We start from the raw sequence: 18758 nt of genomic DNA, 5'->3' as shown, positions 1-18758 counted from the left end.
GGCCACTATACCTTCTTTCTTATACCTTCTAATTGTTATTGTGCCATTGGAAACCATCATAAAATGCGTTCTTGCCGATACGGACTTAGGGTTTTAATTTTAGACCCCTTTGCTTCCATACCAAGTGGTGGAACGTCGTCTTCTAAGAAAGATATTTCAGTTCAAATAAACGGACAGTTCCATTCCGTGTTTAGAGAATGAATGGGACGGGGAGACGCGGTTGGAAGCCATGAATCATTCGCGGAAAACTAGTTCTATGCTCTGTTCCGTGTTTCTTTACACAGATCCTATATATATGGGCAATGTAAAATAGAATGAGTGTCTCTTTCGTTTGAAGGTCAGTTTCTCGACCACGAGATTTTTCATCTGCTATGGTAGAAAACAACGGTTCGATCAATAGCGTAGCCTGTCGGGATGAGAAAGAAACGATAGTACTCTGTCGAGATGGTAGATAGCCCTTGATGGTTTCACTGGAAACGGCTTGGAAGAGATAATGACTAATCTTGGTCTTCTTTTAATTGCTACTAGTCCCGAGAACAATGAGAAAGTTTATGGGTGGTCGTCCTCTCAGGGGAGAAATAAAAGAAAATCCTTGGTTTACTATTTATAAAGATTCTTTATCACGCCATCTCTTCTACCTTACACAACTTTACTATGCTGTGCGTATATTGTGTCTACTTCTAACACGAAGAACAAACTATTCTCATTGAACTATAGACTAAAAGAAGAAAAGGAAAAAGGGAGTCGATCTTTTTATCTGTATAGGTTTGATTTTCTCAAAAATGAAGCGTTGTAGGAAAAAATATTTTTGACTTATTTTTTCACGTAGTAATCGCATCTTTCACGATTCTTAGGGTGCTCTGTATAATAAATCACTGTAATACATTACTGTAAATATATATTACTATAACGAATACTAATGTATTTTGAATAAGTATTAAAAGTAGAGAAAGTAATTTTATTAGAAAAGGAGGAAGAAATTCGTGACTATAAATAATTGGAGACTCGTTATTCTTTGTTTCAGACTTGGTGCGGTGCACGAACGAACCCAACGTGTCGATACCTCAACTGGCGAATCTGTTGATAGAACGGTCGCAAAACACGAACTGGACGGTCGTTTTTAAAGCTCTGATCACGGTGCACCATATGCTTTGTTACGGCAATGAGGTAAAGGCCCCGTATCTGCAATGCAGAAGAGGATACAGGAGTACTCATGAGTGGCTCTCCCGATAAAGTGACTTCTCAAAAGCAATCAGACGAACTTTCTTTCCCTTTGCCTCTTGATAAATGCCAATTTAGGAACGATATGGTAGTGAATATCTGATTACTTAATTGTAAAACACAAGAAACAATTGTACTTCCATATTCTTTTTAATTGGCTCTCCATTATGATGATTTTCTGTTACTTGAATATTATGCTTTATCTTATTCTTAAAGTTCAGTCAATTTATGACAACATTCTATACTTTGATAAATTGAATAAATGTTTAAAGTCACTTAGCTTTTAACGTCCCAATAACCTATTAAATATATTTATCTATTTAATATACTTAATATAAACATACTATTGTTTGCAATTTTTAAGGCTAAATTGCAAAGAACTGTTAGCATGGAATTTTTAATTGACAACATGAAATAGAATGTTTGGAGTATTATTTACATTTGTCGAGAGGTTGTCTAACTCATTTTGGTTCAGTAATGAGTTGAAGAGGGGAAGTGTCGTCGCCCTTGCCAGTCGCCTGTGCGTGAATGTGCACGGGGTCGAATAGCATGAGTCCGTGACCAGAGTCTAACATTTACGGTTTGCACATGCAATTCAATAGAACAGCAACTGTAACATAGTCATTTCCTTGGACAGAGCCACAACGGCGACAATAATGCTACTAGTAATGCGAGCGACGATCTGTTTTAAAATATTGCATACATTGTTCGCCATAATTCGTCATGGAACTTTAATAGGATATACTTGATCAATTTTTTTATTATTTCTATTATTTTAATAATTTTCTTAGAAATTATTAAATATAAGGAATTATAAAAATTGTCTCCTTTGAAATAAAATTAGTTGGTTACTTCAACTTATGTATATTATTAAGAGATGAACATAGTGTACATAACAAAAACAAAAATATATATATGTATATATATATATATATCAGATGATCCTAAAAAAATAAAACTTACAAGTGCAATGACCTTTCTGTTGCAGAGGTTTACACAGTATCTGGCGTCCAGTAACAGCACGTTTCAACTCAGTAATTTTCTCGATAAAAGCGGCGTTCAAGGTGACCACAATGTTTAAAAGAATCTTCTTGCATTAACTTCTGCCGAGTGGTTCAATTAGATGGTCGATTCCGGTCATCTCCCTATCAATGTTCATTGCTCCTTATTCTTTTTATCTTAACAGTGATTTTAAATAAATTGTAGTATTTTATTTAAAACGGTTAAATCTCTTTAAAAAAAGACGTTGCAGTATAAAGTATAAATATTAATAAAGAAATGAATAAGAATTAAATGGAAGTTTGCAAAAGTTGTGAAATAAAATTTTTGAAATATGTTAATACAAGAATGATGAAATGTAAAAAATTATGGGAGAGTGGAGTAACTTGTTGTTATCTACAAAAATTTATCGCTATTCGAATCCCAGATATTTTAGAGAAATTTTTAATTGAATTGAATTTTAGCAATATACATTAACCGAATGATAATCGCTAAAATAGCTATTAACGAATGAATTTAATTAATTGATAATTGTATGATTTACTTCAAAATTGCAGGCGATTAATTTGATAAATTAAAATCGCGTTAGACAGTGATTTAATTGAACCATTATCCAGGTAGCATGAAATTATTTTTGTTGTTGCTTTCATCTTATACAATCTGTATACTGTATAATCTATTAACAACTTTACCAAGAAGTAAAAAAGATATATCCGAATGCAGCATGCACGCGAGCACATAAACTTTAGCGATTTAACACCTTAATTGCAATATTTTATTTTAAAACATAATAAAAGATATATATTTCTTCACTCCTTCAAAAGAATTAAAAATGTGAAAGCTAATTTGTAGCTAAAGTATTCAAATCAGTTATTAACATAATTAATATCAAGATATTGTCAAAATCAAATAATTAGTTATATGTATACATATAGTTAAGGTATAACTGTTTCTAACAACACCATCGCCTTTATTCTGGAATCAGCAATTTAATAATAAATTCTTCCTGGCTAACTTCCTACCATTATGCAGCTATGTATGCGTATCTGGCATTCATCTATGATTTACTAACCTGGAACTAATTTTCTCTCTATTTGGGCACAGCAGGAGCTCGTATTGGTGAGTTAAAATATCTTTCGATTTCCTTTCTCTGTGAATGTTCTTTCTGTATTACTATCCCTAACTATAACTTAATATTCTGTTTAACACTTTGCAAACAAATTGGATAATAAAAAAATGTTGAGCAAATTTTAATCCTGAATAAAATTAACAATTAGTCTAATTCCTAGTTACTATTTATTAATGATGTTAAACTGTACAACAGGAAATTGAAACATTGTATCTTCCGTATTCCAGACCACTATTTAAAATTTATGATGCCAGTTGTGTGATTAGGTATCATGCAATAAATTCCCTGAGGAAATCAACATTGCACTTGTGATTTCTAGCACTAATTAAATTGACATCATCACACATTTCTCCTGAAATATGCGTTCAGGTTTCATGTAGGAGGTGAAGATGAATATGTTCATAATTTGCGTGTCGCACACATTTTTCACATTACAGGCTGAAAGCGTGTCAAGATCGATAATTCTAACAAAGTCTATGCCCGCTTTCATTTGTATGTATGCAAATTTTTGCACTTGCACAATTTCAATTTTCAGTTCATCTTACCTCCTTTGAGAAAAGACTGGGTGTTTATTTATTTTATTAACTATACCTTGAAGTTTCTTTGGATTCTTGTATAACAATATGGATAAAGGATAAATTTATCTTCTAAACTGATCTTTTTTCTGTCATTAGGCTATGACATGTCACCATTCATTAGGAGATACGCGAAGTACCTCAATGAGAAGGCTCTTTCTTACAGGACCGTAGCGTTTGACTTTTGCAAGGTGAAAAGAGGGTAAGCGATCAACTTTGATTCATAAAAATGAAAGAAAGCTACTTGTACTTGTAACAAATGATTTATTTTGAAATTGTGTTTTAGGAAGGACGACCGTACTTTGCGCACAATGAACGCTGAGAAACTGTTGAAAACCTTGCCAGTTTTACAGTCACAGTTGGATGCTCTATTGGAGTTCGATTGCACCGCTAATGATCTCACCAACGGTGTCATAAACATGGCTTTCATGCTCCTTTTCCGGGATCTGATTAGATTGTTTGCCTGTTACAATGATGGCATTATTAACTTACTAGGTAGTATACTTCTAATTTAATATTTTCTATATCATCTTTTGAGAGAAATATTTAATTGTTGGTCCTAATTTTAGAAAAGTATTTTGATATGAATAAAAAACAATGTCGCGAAGCTCTGGACTTGTACAAAAAGTTCCTCATACGAATGGATCGGGTGGGTGAATTTTTAAAGGTTGCCGAGGTAAGTTGAATTAGCTTTTACGTATGAATCGCATAATTACGCTCCAAAAATTTGTTGAGATTAATTTTTGTGCTTCTCCTTTTAGAACGTTGGCATTGATAAAGGAGACATACCTGATCTAACAAAGGTAAGAAATGTACCTCAATTAAATAGCGTGTAACGTTGAGTTCTATAAGAAAGTATATTTGTGAAATTTTGAAAATGGACATTTCTTAGGCCCCTAGTAGCTTACTGGATGCGTTAGAGCAGCACCTTGCCTCCTTGGAAGGAAAGAAGGGATCTGCAGCAAACACTCCAACACAGTCTGCAAGGTGTGTTAATTATAATTCGTACAAACATATAAAACCTATGTTAACGTTCAGAGTAGGATTAAATTCACTAATTCTAAGGAATATTTTGCGATTTGTCTGTTAACAAAATGTTATACATGATACGCATATTGTATAAAAATGCTACGAATAAGGTATTTTCACTTGGAAAACAATATTTTCTATAGAATTATCATGGTTCAAGAAACACAATATCGCATATTTAGGCATCGAATCCTATCAGACTATTTCCTTTATTTCTATTCTATTGCAAATTCAACGCAAAGATGCAAATCCCATTTATCATCCAATCGTTAATCATATTACTCTCCTCGCAAAATGTTTTGTAAATTGTAGGGTAAAAGGTAATGTTGGCGTTTCTTTTCTATTGCTTGAGAACGTGCGCTTCTTTTTTCGTTCAGGAGATTCTTTACTTCTTTCCTTCGTTTCCTTCGTTCTTCATTGTCTTCTGTTTTGCGGGCTATAGTGTCAACTATGTTTGGTATCAGATCAGTTTGTTATTGCTTCTTATGATTTCTAGATATTTTGTTCCAAGTCTTCTACGGAAATTTCACTTAGCTTACTGCTCAAGAGATTACATTTTGTCACAGGCATTTTTTAAAATAGTTTATCGCTGATTATTGCACGATTATCTATGTTTCTGTTGATTCACGGTGTGATCACCATCTCGGTGATATATATAATTTTTAACCACTTGCGGCGAGAGCGCTTAATAATATTTTAAATCTCGTTTACAATATAAAACTAAGATACGGTATTTTCCAGATAAATGATCGCATTTTTTATTAAGATTTCTATCCTGATTAACCGATCATAAATAGATCAGTTTTTAGATCATTTATTCGGAGACTATTATGTTTTCTGCGCAATGAGCTACCAAAGTTCGTACAACAATAACAATCTCTATAATCAACATTTATTTTCAATTAACACATTCTTTAAACAGTAAAATAGCCAATTTTGAATATAAAATTAAAAGCTAGGTGATATTTTCTTGCACATATGTCGTCTGTATATAAGCGTGCGTACCGTAGCAGTAGCAAACGAGAAAGTGTGTGCGTGTGTGTTTTTTGTTTCTTTTTTCCTTCCTTCTTTTTCGTTTCTATTGTAAGACATGTTAGGTAGTATTACTCAACTTAATTGCTTGTGTGAGTTCATTTGAAAACGTACGTAGTGAAAGATATATGTGTATAAAAAGAACACATTAATATCTGTGGATAAAAGAAAGAAAGCTAGCGTTACGCATGTACAATAATTATATATTTATGGAGCATATCTGTATGTACGTTTGGGTGAAAGAGCACTGAGTAGCTGAATTTTTTACACATCGTTGTTATCTTTATACGTACTACACTGTTTCTTTTTTTTTTCTTTGTCTTCTCCTTTGTTTTCAATGATCAACGTTCCTTTTCGCTCCTTTTTCGCTCCTTTTTCGCTCCTACGGCCACACTTATCTTCGCTGCTGAAAATGGCTTTTCTTCCTTTTTTCCTCCTGTGTGAATCCACACCACTCCATCGACACACATCCATCGCCCAATCATTACCCGAGCAGCAATAGAACGAATGTAAAGTCGGGAGTGTCCGCCCTGTCTTCCACCAGTACTGCGTTTGGAACAGCAGCCAGTAATAATCGCCTCGACCATGCCGGAAATGGACATATCGATGAAGCACTGCGGCAGCAAGCCCTCGCGGAAGAGGAGGCTGCTATGAATCAGTACAAGGTACTGAAAGATTTTTTATTCGAAGACCACATGTGAAACACGTGATAAGTCACATTTCCTGTCTTTTATAGAAGAGCAATTTTATAATTCAATACGTTGTCAACCAATTCTACGTTAAAACTACCTTTTCATTTGATAATCCTCTTGAACATTTCAAAGATATTAAAGATATTAATTATGCAGCTTAATATTAATTAAGTTAAGCTAAGATAACAATTATATTAATATTATTCGTTTCTTACAAAACATTATGGATTTATTATGGATTTTCGAAAAGCTTATAGTTTTGGATCTATCATGTTATTCTCTTCTTCAGCTATTTCATATTAAAATACTTCTTTTTAACTACCAAGTGTCATAGAAGTCATAAAAACCAACAATTTTATATGGATTTACCATGTTTTTCCATGTGGTCTTCATTTATTGTAGTTAGATTGTAAGACTAAAGGGCTCAGTTATTATAAAAAACTATTGATTCCATAGCTGACCTGATTTCCTTATTCTAGGCAAAAGTGCAATCCCCATCGAGCGGACCTAGTACGAATCCCTTCCTCAGTTCACCGACCAACAACGCTAATCAACCAATAGTAGATCTATTCAGTTCACCATCAACGACAACGACAGCTGAAAGTCAGGTAACTAGGAACATTCCTCTTTTTAGAATACATAATGTCCTCTGTCTCCATGATAATTTCTTTATAAATTACACTTTGTTGTTTTCAGCCGCAAAAAGCGTCAGACGATCTGCTCCAATTAGCAGGGAATCCTTTCGCGGATATGTTCGGAGCGCCACAGCCTGCAACTGCATCGACCGCACAAACGCAGAACAATATGTGGATGACTAACGGTAACGGTAAATATGAGTATTTTATTTTATATAATTTAATTAATTATGTTATTATTGTATCTTATAATAGAACAAAAACGATACTAAACCTTTTGTTCTCTTTTATTTATTATCATTGTACATTTTTATTTGGCGATTATTGTACGATGATTATGTTCTTTATGTTATTTCATCGGTCTGTTTTTATTTTTTGATTTGTAGGTTTCGCCGCAGTGCCCCCAGCAAATAATAACTTTGTTACAGATAACAGTTTCTCTTCCGTATTTGGTAATCAAGACTCGAAATCTGGTGAGTATTTGATTCAACCTATCTCGCTGGTTTACGAGATAAAGATTTTTAATCTCTCACTTATCAAGTGCACTGTATCTTCTTTTTTTCACATTCACACTGTACATGTATATATTCATCTCTTTTTATGGTGAAGGATTTCTTGCTTCAGATTTTGTATCATACATTTGCATCTTACTAAATAGTTTAGATTCATTGACGATGCCTGGGCAAGTTAATCCTAAAAAAAAAAAGGTTGTAGCAATATGCCAAGAACAATTCGGTTAAATTGAATCTTTGGATACAGTGGGTAGTTTTTATTTTGTGATCACTCTCAAAATGAATTCTTCAAAAACCTTTGGGGTTAACCTCTCAAGTATCATAGTATTGCTAATGTAATAAGAGGCATTGTTATTTAAAGAATATGAAAACTATCGAGGAGTATAATAAATCACATTCCTGCTTTTTATAGGAAAGCAGTTATAACATTTAGTATGCTTTCATGTTACCAAAATTGTCTTTTCATTTGGTTCTGGAGTTAAGCATGTGTTTTTTGTTCCTTTCACAATTTTCAAAATACTCCTCATTGTAACATAAAAATATTGTAGATATGAAAATGTTGTCTTAATAATTACAATTTTTAGCTCCCATAAAACTTTATCAACTTATTAGATATTTTTAAAGGATTAACATCTTTGAGACTAACAGATTTGTTAGATCTGTTTGATCATAAAGTGGCATTAAAATCAGAAATTCGTCAAAATTGTGCTTATCATGTTTTTTACCTGTGATCTTCATATGCGAATAACGACCATGCTTCTTACTACAGATCCATAGACTACATGATGTAACAATAAAGTTTACCTTTTCATACAAAATTCAACAAGCCTTCATTGAGAAATATATCAGAGTATTCTATTAATCGGGCAGATTCAAGAACTTTATTGTCAGACACGTGTACAGTCACCTATAGTATCATCTTCAATGCAGCGTGCACGTGTTAGGACAAGGCACGACAAGTAATGTAGTCAGAAAGCATATCAGACCCCCGCGAGTAAAAATGCAATTAACCCCGCATTGAGAAAGTGAAAACGCTAATAATCGATGCACCTTGATTTCTGCGCAAGCTGGTGCTCCAGGAACGGCCGGATCCGTACCAAATCCTTTTATGTCCGACTTCCCTTCCCTTGGTTCCCAGTCAACGCAGTCAAACGCAGCCGCTTTCGGTCTCTTCGAGCAGAGTGCCGCAAACGTTGCCGCTAATGTGAGCGGTGGCGATGGCCAGCAACAAGGGCAGATCGGCGGAGACCTGTTCAGTGCTGGCGGCCAGGCAGATCTCTTTGGGGGCGACTCTGCAGTGCTCAGGACCGCGGAGGGTGTCGCTGGGGACGCCGCCGTGGAGGCGGCATCCTCTGTGACTCTGACCTCCGGTAAGTCCACTGCCACGCCGCCTCCCAGACCGCCGCCTCCCGCGACAGCGATGAACGGTACACCTAGACCAACCTCGCCTACAATGTCCGGAGCGGCAGCTGGGAAACTATCCACTGGAACGTCGAGTACCACCGCCGCCGCTCCAAGTAAGAGCGCGTTCGACGATCTGAATGATAGCATTCGTATGGCACTGGGCGGGTCTCCGTCAAGACCGGCACCTATATCTCAACAACTACCAACCGCCGCGCAACAAGCACAGCAACCTATGCAACAAGGTTTTGGCATGTTCGATATGGCTGCGAATATGGCTGCCACCGGGCAACCGGTCATGCCTGGAGGGCCGATGGTCGGCTACGGTATCCCAACCCAAGTCCCGGCGGGGTACGGTTCTCCGGCTAAGCAGCCGACCTCAGGTGACGGGAATGTATAGATGACTATCATCAGTTTGCATGTCAAAGGAATCAGTGATGCTTCCCAGTGGTCCTCATGAGCCTGTGTACTCTTGTGTACCTTATGATTAACTCTTTCACACTAGATGTTACATATAAGCAATGTTATACTTTAAAATGAAGACTACAGAAAAGCACGATAAGGTGAAATTCCATCTTTATAATATTTGTACAATTTTTTGTGGAATCTATATTTCATTATCAAGAATTTTCTATCAATATTGAATTTTACTAATTTTATGTACACTACCATCCACAAATAGTTGCATACCTGACTTAAGTTGGTCAAAAATTAATAATAATAATAAAATAATATTTTTGGAAGAATGATAGGCATAATGGGGTTAAGTGATAACTGCATCTATTTTCATTAAAACTAATTTTAATACGGTACATCTTCCTTATAAAGACAAAAAAGAATATTTTTTTAATGATCGACCAAAAAGATCTTTGCTTCTATAGCTTCCAAACATTTGGTTGTGAAAGGATTAATGTTTCCGGTATTTTAGTGTAAAAAAGGGGATCTAGTAATTTAGAGGTAATATAAAGAAGTGAATCAATCTTGTATTATTAATGTTTTACAATTATATAATGATATAATAATTCTGGAATAATATAGAGAGGGAAAGCAAATTTGTAATACCAGTTTAAAATTTGTCACAAAAGTACAAGCTCAGAGATATACAGCATCAGTGATTTGTGTATCTGTTCTTGGTTTGTGAAGTAGATTTTCACTGAATTGTTCATAAAGGTTGATTATTTAACGCATTTGTAATGCTTGGGTGTATACCTGCTGGTACTGGCATGATGTCTTTGGAAAATTTTTACAAATTATTTTTTTGAAAAATGTAGAGATATATTGTAAGTACTACCTGAATTTACTATTTAATTACCAATGCATAATATATCCAATAGATTGTGTATATATTTGAAATATTCCTTTTTCTTTACATTTTTCTCCTACTATTTTTAATTTTTTGCAGTTGGATATTAATAAGTCGATACTTCAAATTAAACTGCAAGGAATTAAATGACTATATATTGTATATTTATTCCATATAATACAATGATAAATGAATGTATATTACCTTTAGTCAAGATAATGATACACGTATTCGCACTGGTATACTCTATTAAAGTAAAAAGCATGGCATTTCCAGAGTTACGTACTTGCAAATGTTGTAAATTTCATATATAAAATTATAAAGGATATGTTATTTTATTTTATTATAATTTATCCCAGTTAATTGCAAGTAGTTCAATTTTACCATTGTTTTTATCGAAACCCATGCTTTTTTATGTTCGAAAATTTGGTCCCTCTTTGTGTATCATTCAATGTGCAATAGGAACATGTAACCTTGGGTTATGCTTGATGGGGCTTTGGCTGATGTAGATGTTGCTTAGGTTTTGACAGTTTGGGCATGATGCTGATGCCTACCACTGTAGCTGGAGATAATAATATTTCAGCAGCAGGACAACAGCAGAATGCAACATCCACTGGCAAAGTCCTGACTGGAGATTTGGATAGCAGCCTTGCTAGTCTTGCTCAAAATCTGACAATCAACAAAAGTGCGCAGCAGCAAGTCAAGTAAGGTGTACAAAATTTTTTGAAGACTTGATCTTGGAGACCGGAAAGTAGTATTTTTGTTTCTTTTAGGGGTATGCAATGGAATTCCCCCAAAAACGCTGCTAAAACTGGTGGCCCAGCTGGAGGATGGACACCACAGCCTATGGCAGCTACGACTGGTGCTGGGTATCGCCCAATGGTGAGTTCGACGTGGTGACCAGTTCTCCAGTGCTATATCATTATCAGCACGCTGTCGTTGGCCGTAATATCTTGATTATCAGGGTATCACGACCCCTACTATTTTTATATTACATATCACATATCTTTATCTACTCTCTCCATTTTTTACTGAATCACTATTAGCATGTTATTTTTTATCGTTATAAGATTATTATTTATTGTAAATAATTATCCTATAACGATATCTCATAAATTATGTTCGTCTTCGGACTTGCGACACGATCTTGTTTAATTCGTTTTATATTTCCAAGCATAAATGTAGTCGATAAGGGAGTTTAATGTCAGGAAAACACTTACGAGTAATTTACAACGTTTATATGACCGTAGATTATCGTAGCACGCTTGCTTTATCGCTCACTAAGCTTTCACATAATCAATGATTACGATAGATCCTTGTCCTTTTTAATACTCTGAAACACTTAGCTCGGTTATCGTGTTGCACGTTTGGATGCACTGTGCATTATTTTATATTCAAGTATCACTGTAACACTAAACGCAATTATTGAAAGTTCACGAGATAAACATCTTAAATATAAATTACACTAGACTTCCTTTGAATTAAAATAAATTAGAATTGTAAAAAACGTTGACCACCTTAGTACAGGGTAAAGAGGAAATGAATATTAGAATATAGAAAACATATTCGTCGATCCATACACTTAGCTATACAATGCATGCATGGCATATGGCATGCTACCTGCTGTTACAGGGACAAGGAATGACGCAACTCCCTTCAACTGCTATGGGCTTCCCTCCCCACACTGCACCATTGGTAAGTTCCAGTTTCCATGGAATTAAATATGGTAAAAAAAAAAAAAAAAAAAAAAAAAAAAAAAAAAAAAAAGAAGTGAACATATCGCTTGATCAAAGGTTTGACTTCACATTGCTGTACATAACAAGTATTGTTACTAATTAGTTCCCTGAATAAAAAGTTATGCCATTAGATGATTATTAAATGTTTAAATATGACAACGTTTTTTTTTAGTTACTGATTGTAGAGGAATAGTTCATAGAATTTTGTAACCATTGTTCTTATCAATGTATATTATGTCCTTAATATTTCCCTGCTTTGCATTTATTCATATGTGTGATGCACTTGAGTGTTTGATATAAACTACTTTCTCTAGCAGAGTTGTAGGTTTTTCATAAGTATGTTGTTTGATTATTGCGTATGAAATATCCTATTGTATAATAAACTCAATGCTACTTTCATAAATATCTATTGTACACTAGATTCGGATTTGTAAAAATGTAAATACACTACTTTTGCTGTTCCATATATCCACACATGTGTAAAGTGACACAAAACCTACAATGCAAACTAAAACAAACCAAATACAAAATACTAAAACACAATGAGCTCCATATATATTGATTTGATTGAATATAAATGGTCAAATGTTGAAAGCATTGTTAACGAAGGGAAAACAATTACTGGAGATAGTTGGACTTGGAGTAGTAAGAATTCCAGAAGTACAGATACAGTGTATCTGACCAGTCGGCTTTCTGGTGTCCCTAGGGAATGCAAGGTGTGCCAATGGGCATGCAGGGCATGCAGGGCATGAGGCCAATGATGAGCACAATGCCTGGTGGTCCTGGTGGCATAATGGTCTCAGGAGGAGCTGCATCAATGATGATGCCCAGCACAAATCCCATGATGGGTGCTAATCTTCAGCAGCAACCACAGCCACAGCAGCAGCAACAACAATCCCAGGCTGTTCAACAGCCGCAAAATAATCAAGTCCAACTTGATCCATTTGGTGCCCTGTGAAGAGATTAGGTATCTATATGCTATGCCCTTGTCATGAAGAGAAATGTCAGTGACAAAACTGTGAATTGTGATTGGAATTAAATAGACATTCTGGAAATTAAAAGGTCTCCTGATTTCTTACAGTGATACGTAACAAATTTCATCCACTAATTCACCTAATTGAATTTTTGGATTTTAATCAATTAGTTTAATCAATTAGTTTGTAAATAAAATAGAAAAATAAGCCAAATGTATAGACTTGGTGATTTGATTCTAGAGAGTTTTTCTTAAGAAGGAACAAAGCTATGCATATCAGAGCATATTGTAATGAATTGTATCTGTATATGTTTGTGATTAATATATAATATAGCATGATTATGCGAATCTGTCCAAAGGCAGCTTTGTTTGTAAATGATTAACAGCTGTTGAACAGATTTCATTTTACACAAGATACTTGTCTAACGATGCACAGTTCCATCTGAAGTACATACATAATTTCTATCAGGCTCATTTACTAATGGCACCAGTTTCTAGTTAACATTGTCTATCTGCACTCAGTCAACGATTCAATAACTTACTCATAAAATGTAAAAATAAAGACAGCACATCAAAGGATTTCAATTTGATTATTAGACAGATACAGCATTTAGTAGCTTTTGGATAAGTGAAATGGTAATCAGTTAAGAAGGTATGAGCTAGCTTTTAATAGATACAAAAAGATATTGTATTATATAATATCATTCTTTATCAAATTTTATAGTTATAAAAGAGTAACTTAAGAAAACATGATCACCTATCCAAAAATTACCATGTTTAATATTAGTAATGAGTTTGACAGTAACCTTTATATAACTAAAAATGATTTTTTCTTGCAGGAATTCTGATTGGAATCGAGCAAACGAAGCACCAACTTTGTAAATACCGTGTAATATGCCTAGGAAATGTGCCCTGCTTGCTCTTGTTATTCTATGTCATCCGTAACGAACCGGCCCGTCCTCACGAAGAAAAAAGGAGAAGAAGAACAATATTGAAGTTTATCGTTGGATCGTTCTCCAGGAAACGCGACGGCGCCGACGGATTCTCATTAATATACATATTATATATATATATATATTTCTACTGCTGATTGAGTATAATCACATATACGGATTTACTCAGTTTACGGCGGTTGCCTTACAGAGATACGCGTAGTCTCAGTGTATACATACATATATATACATAGTCTTGCGGGACGACTAAAAGAAACAAAAGATAAAAAAAACGAAAAAAAAAAAAAAAAAAATAGAGAGCTTAGAGACAGAGTTATGAAAAATGAAACATGAAAAATGAAAAAAAAAAGAAAAAAAAAAGAAAGATTGTACGAGCCGTATTACGTTTAGAATTCCATGAGGTACGTGGATGCAACTATTCCGTATGAGTTGACTGTGATAGTATTGCATCGACATTGTAGTGTTTTCCAGTGATCGAAGGGAGAGCTGGAAGAAAATGAGGGAGAGCCTGAGAGAGCGTGTACATGTATATTTGAGAGCAAGAATGAATGGAAGGTTGAACGAAGAGACGGAGTTATTAATGAAAGTGTTTTGGTACAGGAGGTAGGAGGTCCAAAGTAGTTCCATACAAGCTTTATATATACTGGAACGTGTATCGAGTTTAACTGAGAATCATCTTTCCGTATAATATAGAAAGAGCAACTATGTTGGAGTTGGTTTCAAGTCATGTCGATTCTAAACGTATATACACATCGTGGAAAATTATACATAGTTGGCTGATGCATGATGTATCCATATTAAAGATGTAAAGTACGTATTTTGCGTATACATGTGCACACACGCGCGCAATTGTGCAGGTGCATACGTACTCGACTATATTTCACAATTCGTGCGAGAAGATATAACGTTAAAAATATAAATATTATCTGAAAAAGAAAAATTATACATACATATATATATACATATATGTATGTGTATGTATATGGCGTAATCCTAATATAGCGCACCCGTGTCGCTCTGTTTCATTTTTTCGTACTATCTTTACCGGTATATATTTTGATTTCGACTCAGGGCGCTGAAGCAGTTACGACGTATCCTTTATTAAAGTATTAAATACTAAACGATATATATATATATATAGCGAACGAGAGTGAGATTGTGCGAGTGAAAGAGATATAAAATGGAATGTTAGGTGGTCTCACTAATGTTCTTTATCCGTATACCGTTCCGAACTGTCTTAATTAGGTAATTAAAACGAACTATATATACAAGTTAAGATTATGATACTCATGCGATAAATTATAATGAATGTAACACGCGGATCTACGATTCAGTATGGTACTATTAATATATAGTCAATAATTCCTGTTCTAAGGTCTAATTCGGGATTCATTTCATCCCCTTGGCGCGTGCAGCTACCTCCATGAACAATGTTTGCTATATATTACCGAATACATTATATAGTAATATAAATATCTTTATTCCTGTTTGGAATTCGCGACACTCGAAGAGGCTGCACGAGACCCTAAGCGGAGAGGAAAAAAGCCCTGTAAATTGTACCAACTTCTTTTACTTTATTCCCCGTGGTGTTGCATCTGTAAACATTCTTTCTGGCTGATTCGAATGGCGTTGATTAGAGGAACACTGGTGTATAAGAACGGAAAGAGAACCTAGAGAAACTGGAAGTGAGACTCGATTGCTTCGCGGTCACTGGAACCTACCTATTTGATACTCATTCAATGACCACTATGATTTGTGAATTAGCAGCGATTTTCGCTTTATTTGGAGAAATTTCGAACGATGTAAAGCAAGCGCTGGTTTGTAAGATTCTATGAATTTTTACAAAAGTTCGGTAAAACCATCTGACAAAATTGAAAAATATTCTTTAATCAATGAATTTATAAAATTACATTGGCAAATCGAGTAAAACATAGCTGTTTTCAGCACAAGAGGAGTTTCTTGATCAAGATCCCAATATTATGACTGCAGAAGAGAAGGCTGTAAGAAAGGAAGAGCGAATCAATGAGAATGTGAGAAAGTTTAGTTCAAAGCGTTGGACTTTGGGAGGTCAGGAGTGCACAGATGTTTCTTTCACATTGGACCACATGCATAAACCACATTCAAGATCCAAGAGGTACAAATTATACTTGTTAAAGTTTAATACGACAAATGATTTCTCAAGTAACGAATCTCTTTGGTGAAGGGAGGTTAAGAGGTTCCCAATTCTCTAAACGTGATTATTCAAGGAATTTGTGCACTCCTGATGCGAAGTTTGTGTCTGTGACTTATTTAACTTAGGTGTTCTTGTATAATATGGTTCTCGCAGTTGGCGGAAGTAATGGCCATAGGAGACTAGATCATAAAATACATGTTCAATTAACGACTACAGATCATGCAAAAAGAAAACTGGTCACCATTAAGTTTAAAAGGGTGGTCTCTGTGTTGACATTCTGCGTAACCTTGGAAACTTTCCTTTCGTACAGTAGAACCTCGTTAATCCGAATTTCTTGTATAGAAGAAAACTTATTTCGAATTAGTAGGAATGAGGTTTGAATTAATGAGGTTTTATTTTCGGAGGAGGAACTGGATCGAAGAAGTTCTTGAACAAACTACACTGATAGGTAGAAAAGTTTCTTCGTTTATATTTTTCTTAGCTCTATTTGCAAAAGAAAGAAATAGAGAAAGGAAAATATTTCTACGAAGAAACTTTTGAATCGTGACGAACGTAAAAGAAAATCTAAATCGAAATAGTTAAAGTGGAACATCCAATGGAGTTAGGGTTAACGAGGTCTCACTTCGCACAAAAGATGTGGAAACCATGATAATGCAGAACCTCGTTATTTCGGAGTCGTCCAGAGTTGTCCAGATTAGCGAGATTGTACTATATTATCAACGAAAAGTGAAGGAGAAGGGAAATTGTAATTCTCTTTAGGCTTGAGAACAGTGGAATAAATGTAAATCGATCTTTTTATACTACATGCTTTAGCTTTCTTTTCTTTTGTTCTGAAGAGGTTTGGTTGTACGATCGTGTAATGCGTTAAGAACAATGTTTTACATTGCAGTACACAAAAAACAAACGTTCGTGTAAACTTACTGGTGATCGAGTGTAACAGGACAATATTACATATACATATATAACACATATTTTATCGAGGATTATAGGGCAGTAGTGATCCATGTAACTCTCCCCTATAAGCTAGCGAAAGGCAAGGTGATATTCGGAGAGGGACAAAACAAGAAACGAACGCTATATCAATATTTTTCGTCGATCAGCCATTAACACGTTCAGTGTTACGAAACTCAAGAACGATCTCCTAACTTCCCTGTTCTTACTGCGTTCCAACGTCGTGGAATGAATGTCGAACAACACATCATTAACGATCACTAATTGACTGAAAAGGGTCCAGTAGTATTGTGATTTGCAACTGGTAGAGTGGAGTCTGAGTGATACGTAGCTCAAAATGATATTCAAATGCTATGTAACTTATATATTGAGTGAAATTATTGTACCCCCTCTTTGTTTTTTTTTTTTTTTGTACCAATAATTACTTAATATTTCAATTATTTTGAGCAACGTAATGGTAGCCGGCAGAAGCTGTATAATCTATCTTCAGTCTCTAGCTAACATTAGGTTAAATAGTCGCGAAATCTCTAGTAGACAGTAAGTTGAACTTATTGTCATTTAACTCTATTTCTCATTAATTTTCAAGTGTACAGCCTATTCCTGAATAGAAGTAAATATTTATATCCATGATTATTGTAAATACAATTAGATACTTAGTTAGATGAATTGTACATATCATTAATTTCTTCTGCGAGAGTCCATTCTATCCGATTGTAAGTTGATGTTAATACAATGTTTAACTTATTTACCAGTAAATGTACGGGAATGTAAGATTAGTCGAGGGCACTGAACGTGTTAAAGAGCGCCATATTGAGGGAAATCCTGTGTAAAGTCGCTAGCCTTTAGCGGAAATATTTTGTTTAACGAGAAAGTAAAATGAGAGAGAATGAGAGAGAGAGAGAGAGAGAGAGAACTAAAAGATTGGACGAGCTCGACCGAATCGATATATCGGTAGCAAATTAGAGAGTCTATAGAAACACGGAGAGAACCCGCTATTTTTTCTGATATCATCTAATGGGAAAAAGGAAACCCTAGTATGCCATATTATACATCTCGTTTTTTCGTTCTATCTTCTGTTAGGACGTCTCTCTTTAACGTAAGTAGTTATAATTCATGCGCGTGAAATTCAAAACGGAAGAAGTACACCGACTATAAAATATATTAGTTGAGATGCTATTATTTACGGTTAATTTGTATTAATTGTCATTGATATCATTATGCGCTACGAATATGTTGTAAACGATTATTATGTAACACATGAATGGCGTTTAATAGAGTATTTATTGAAATTACTAGATGTGTCCATTCTTCTTCGTGAAAAGAGAGATAAACTAACATTTACTTTATCCTAGCACGCTTTATCTTTTCTTTTCTATAACTAAATATTTATTAACAATAATATATGAAAGGCGTTTAATAGAATATTTGTTAAAATTAGCGAATG

At 34.7% G+C, this 18758-nt stretch overlaps 1 protein-coding gene across 25 annotated transcripts in view; it reads left to right on the top strand.

Moving 5' to 3' along the window:
- Positions 1-18606, top strand: part of Lap (phosphatidylinositol-binding clathrin assembly protein lap) — a 31594-nt gene extending 12988 nt beyond the window's left edge. The window contains exons 3-20 of one of the 25 annotated variants that reach the window (XM_072017880.1): positions 1025-1167; positions 2210-2285; positions 3325-3339; positions 4024-4126; positions 4211-4419; positions 4494-4600; positions 4686-4727; positions 4817-4911; positions 6482-6650; positions 7157-7285; positions 7374-7503; positions 7699-7785; positions 8892-9608; positions 11049-11232; positions 11302-11410; positions 12161-12223; positions 12971-13231; positions 14077-18606. In XM_072017880.1, the coding sequence (XP_071873981.1) occupies positions 1025-1167; positions 2210-2285; positions 3325-3339; positions 4024-4126; positions 4211-4419; positions 4494-4600; positions 4686-4727; positions 4817-4911; positions 6482-6650; positions 7157-7285; positions 7374-7503; positions 7699-7785; positions 8892-9608; positions 11049-11232; positions 11302-11410; positions 12161-12223; positions 12971-13222 (2630 nt within the window). In that variant the 3' untranslated portion in view covers positions 13223-13231; positions 14077-18606. The remainder of the gene's footprint in view (positions 1-1024; positions 1168-2209; positions 2286-3324; positions 3340-4023; positions 4127-4210; positions 4420-4493; positions 4601-4685; positions 4728-4816; positions 4912-6481; positions 6651-7156; positions 7286-7373; positions 7504-7698; positions 7786-8891; positions 9609-11048; positions 11233-11301; positions 11411-12160; positions 12224-12970; positions 13232-14076) is intronic. The other 24 variants (XM_072017881.1, XM_072017887.1, XM_072017885.1 and 21 more) reach the window with 24 other exon arrangements.
- Positions 18607-18758: the final 152 nt, after the last annotated feature.

This window comes from Bombus fervidus, chromosome 15 (genome assembly GCF_041682495.2).
Source record: "Bombus fervidus isolate BK054 chromosome 15, iyBomFerv1, whole genome shotgun sequence".
Taxonomy (NCBI): domain Eukaryota; kingdom Metazoa; phylum Arthropoda; class Insecta; order Hymenoptera; family Apidae; genus Bombus; species Bombus fervidus.
This window is presented reverse-complemented; position numbering and strand designations above follow the sequence as displayed.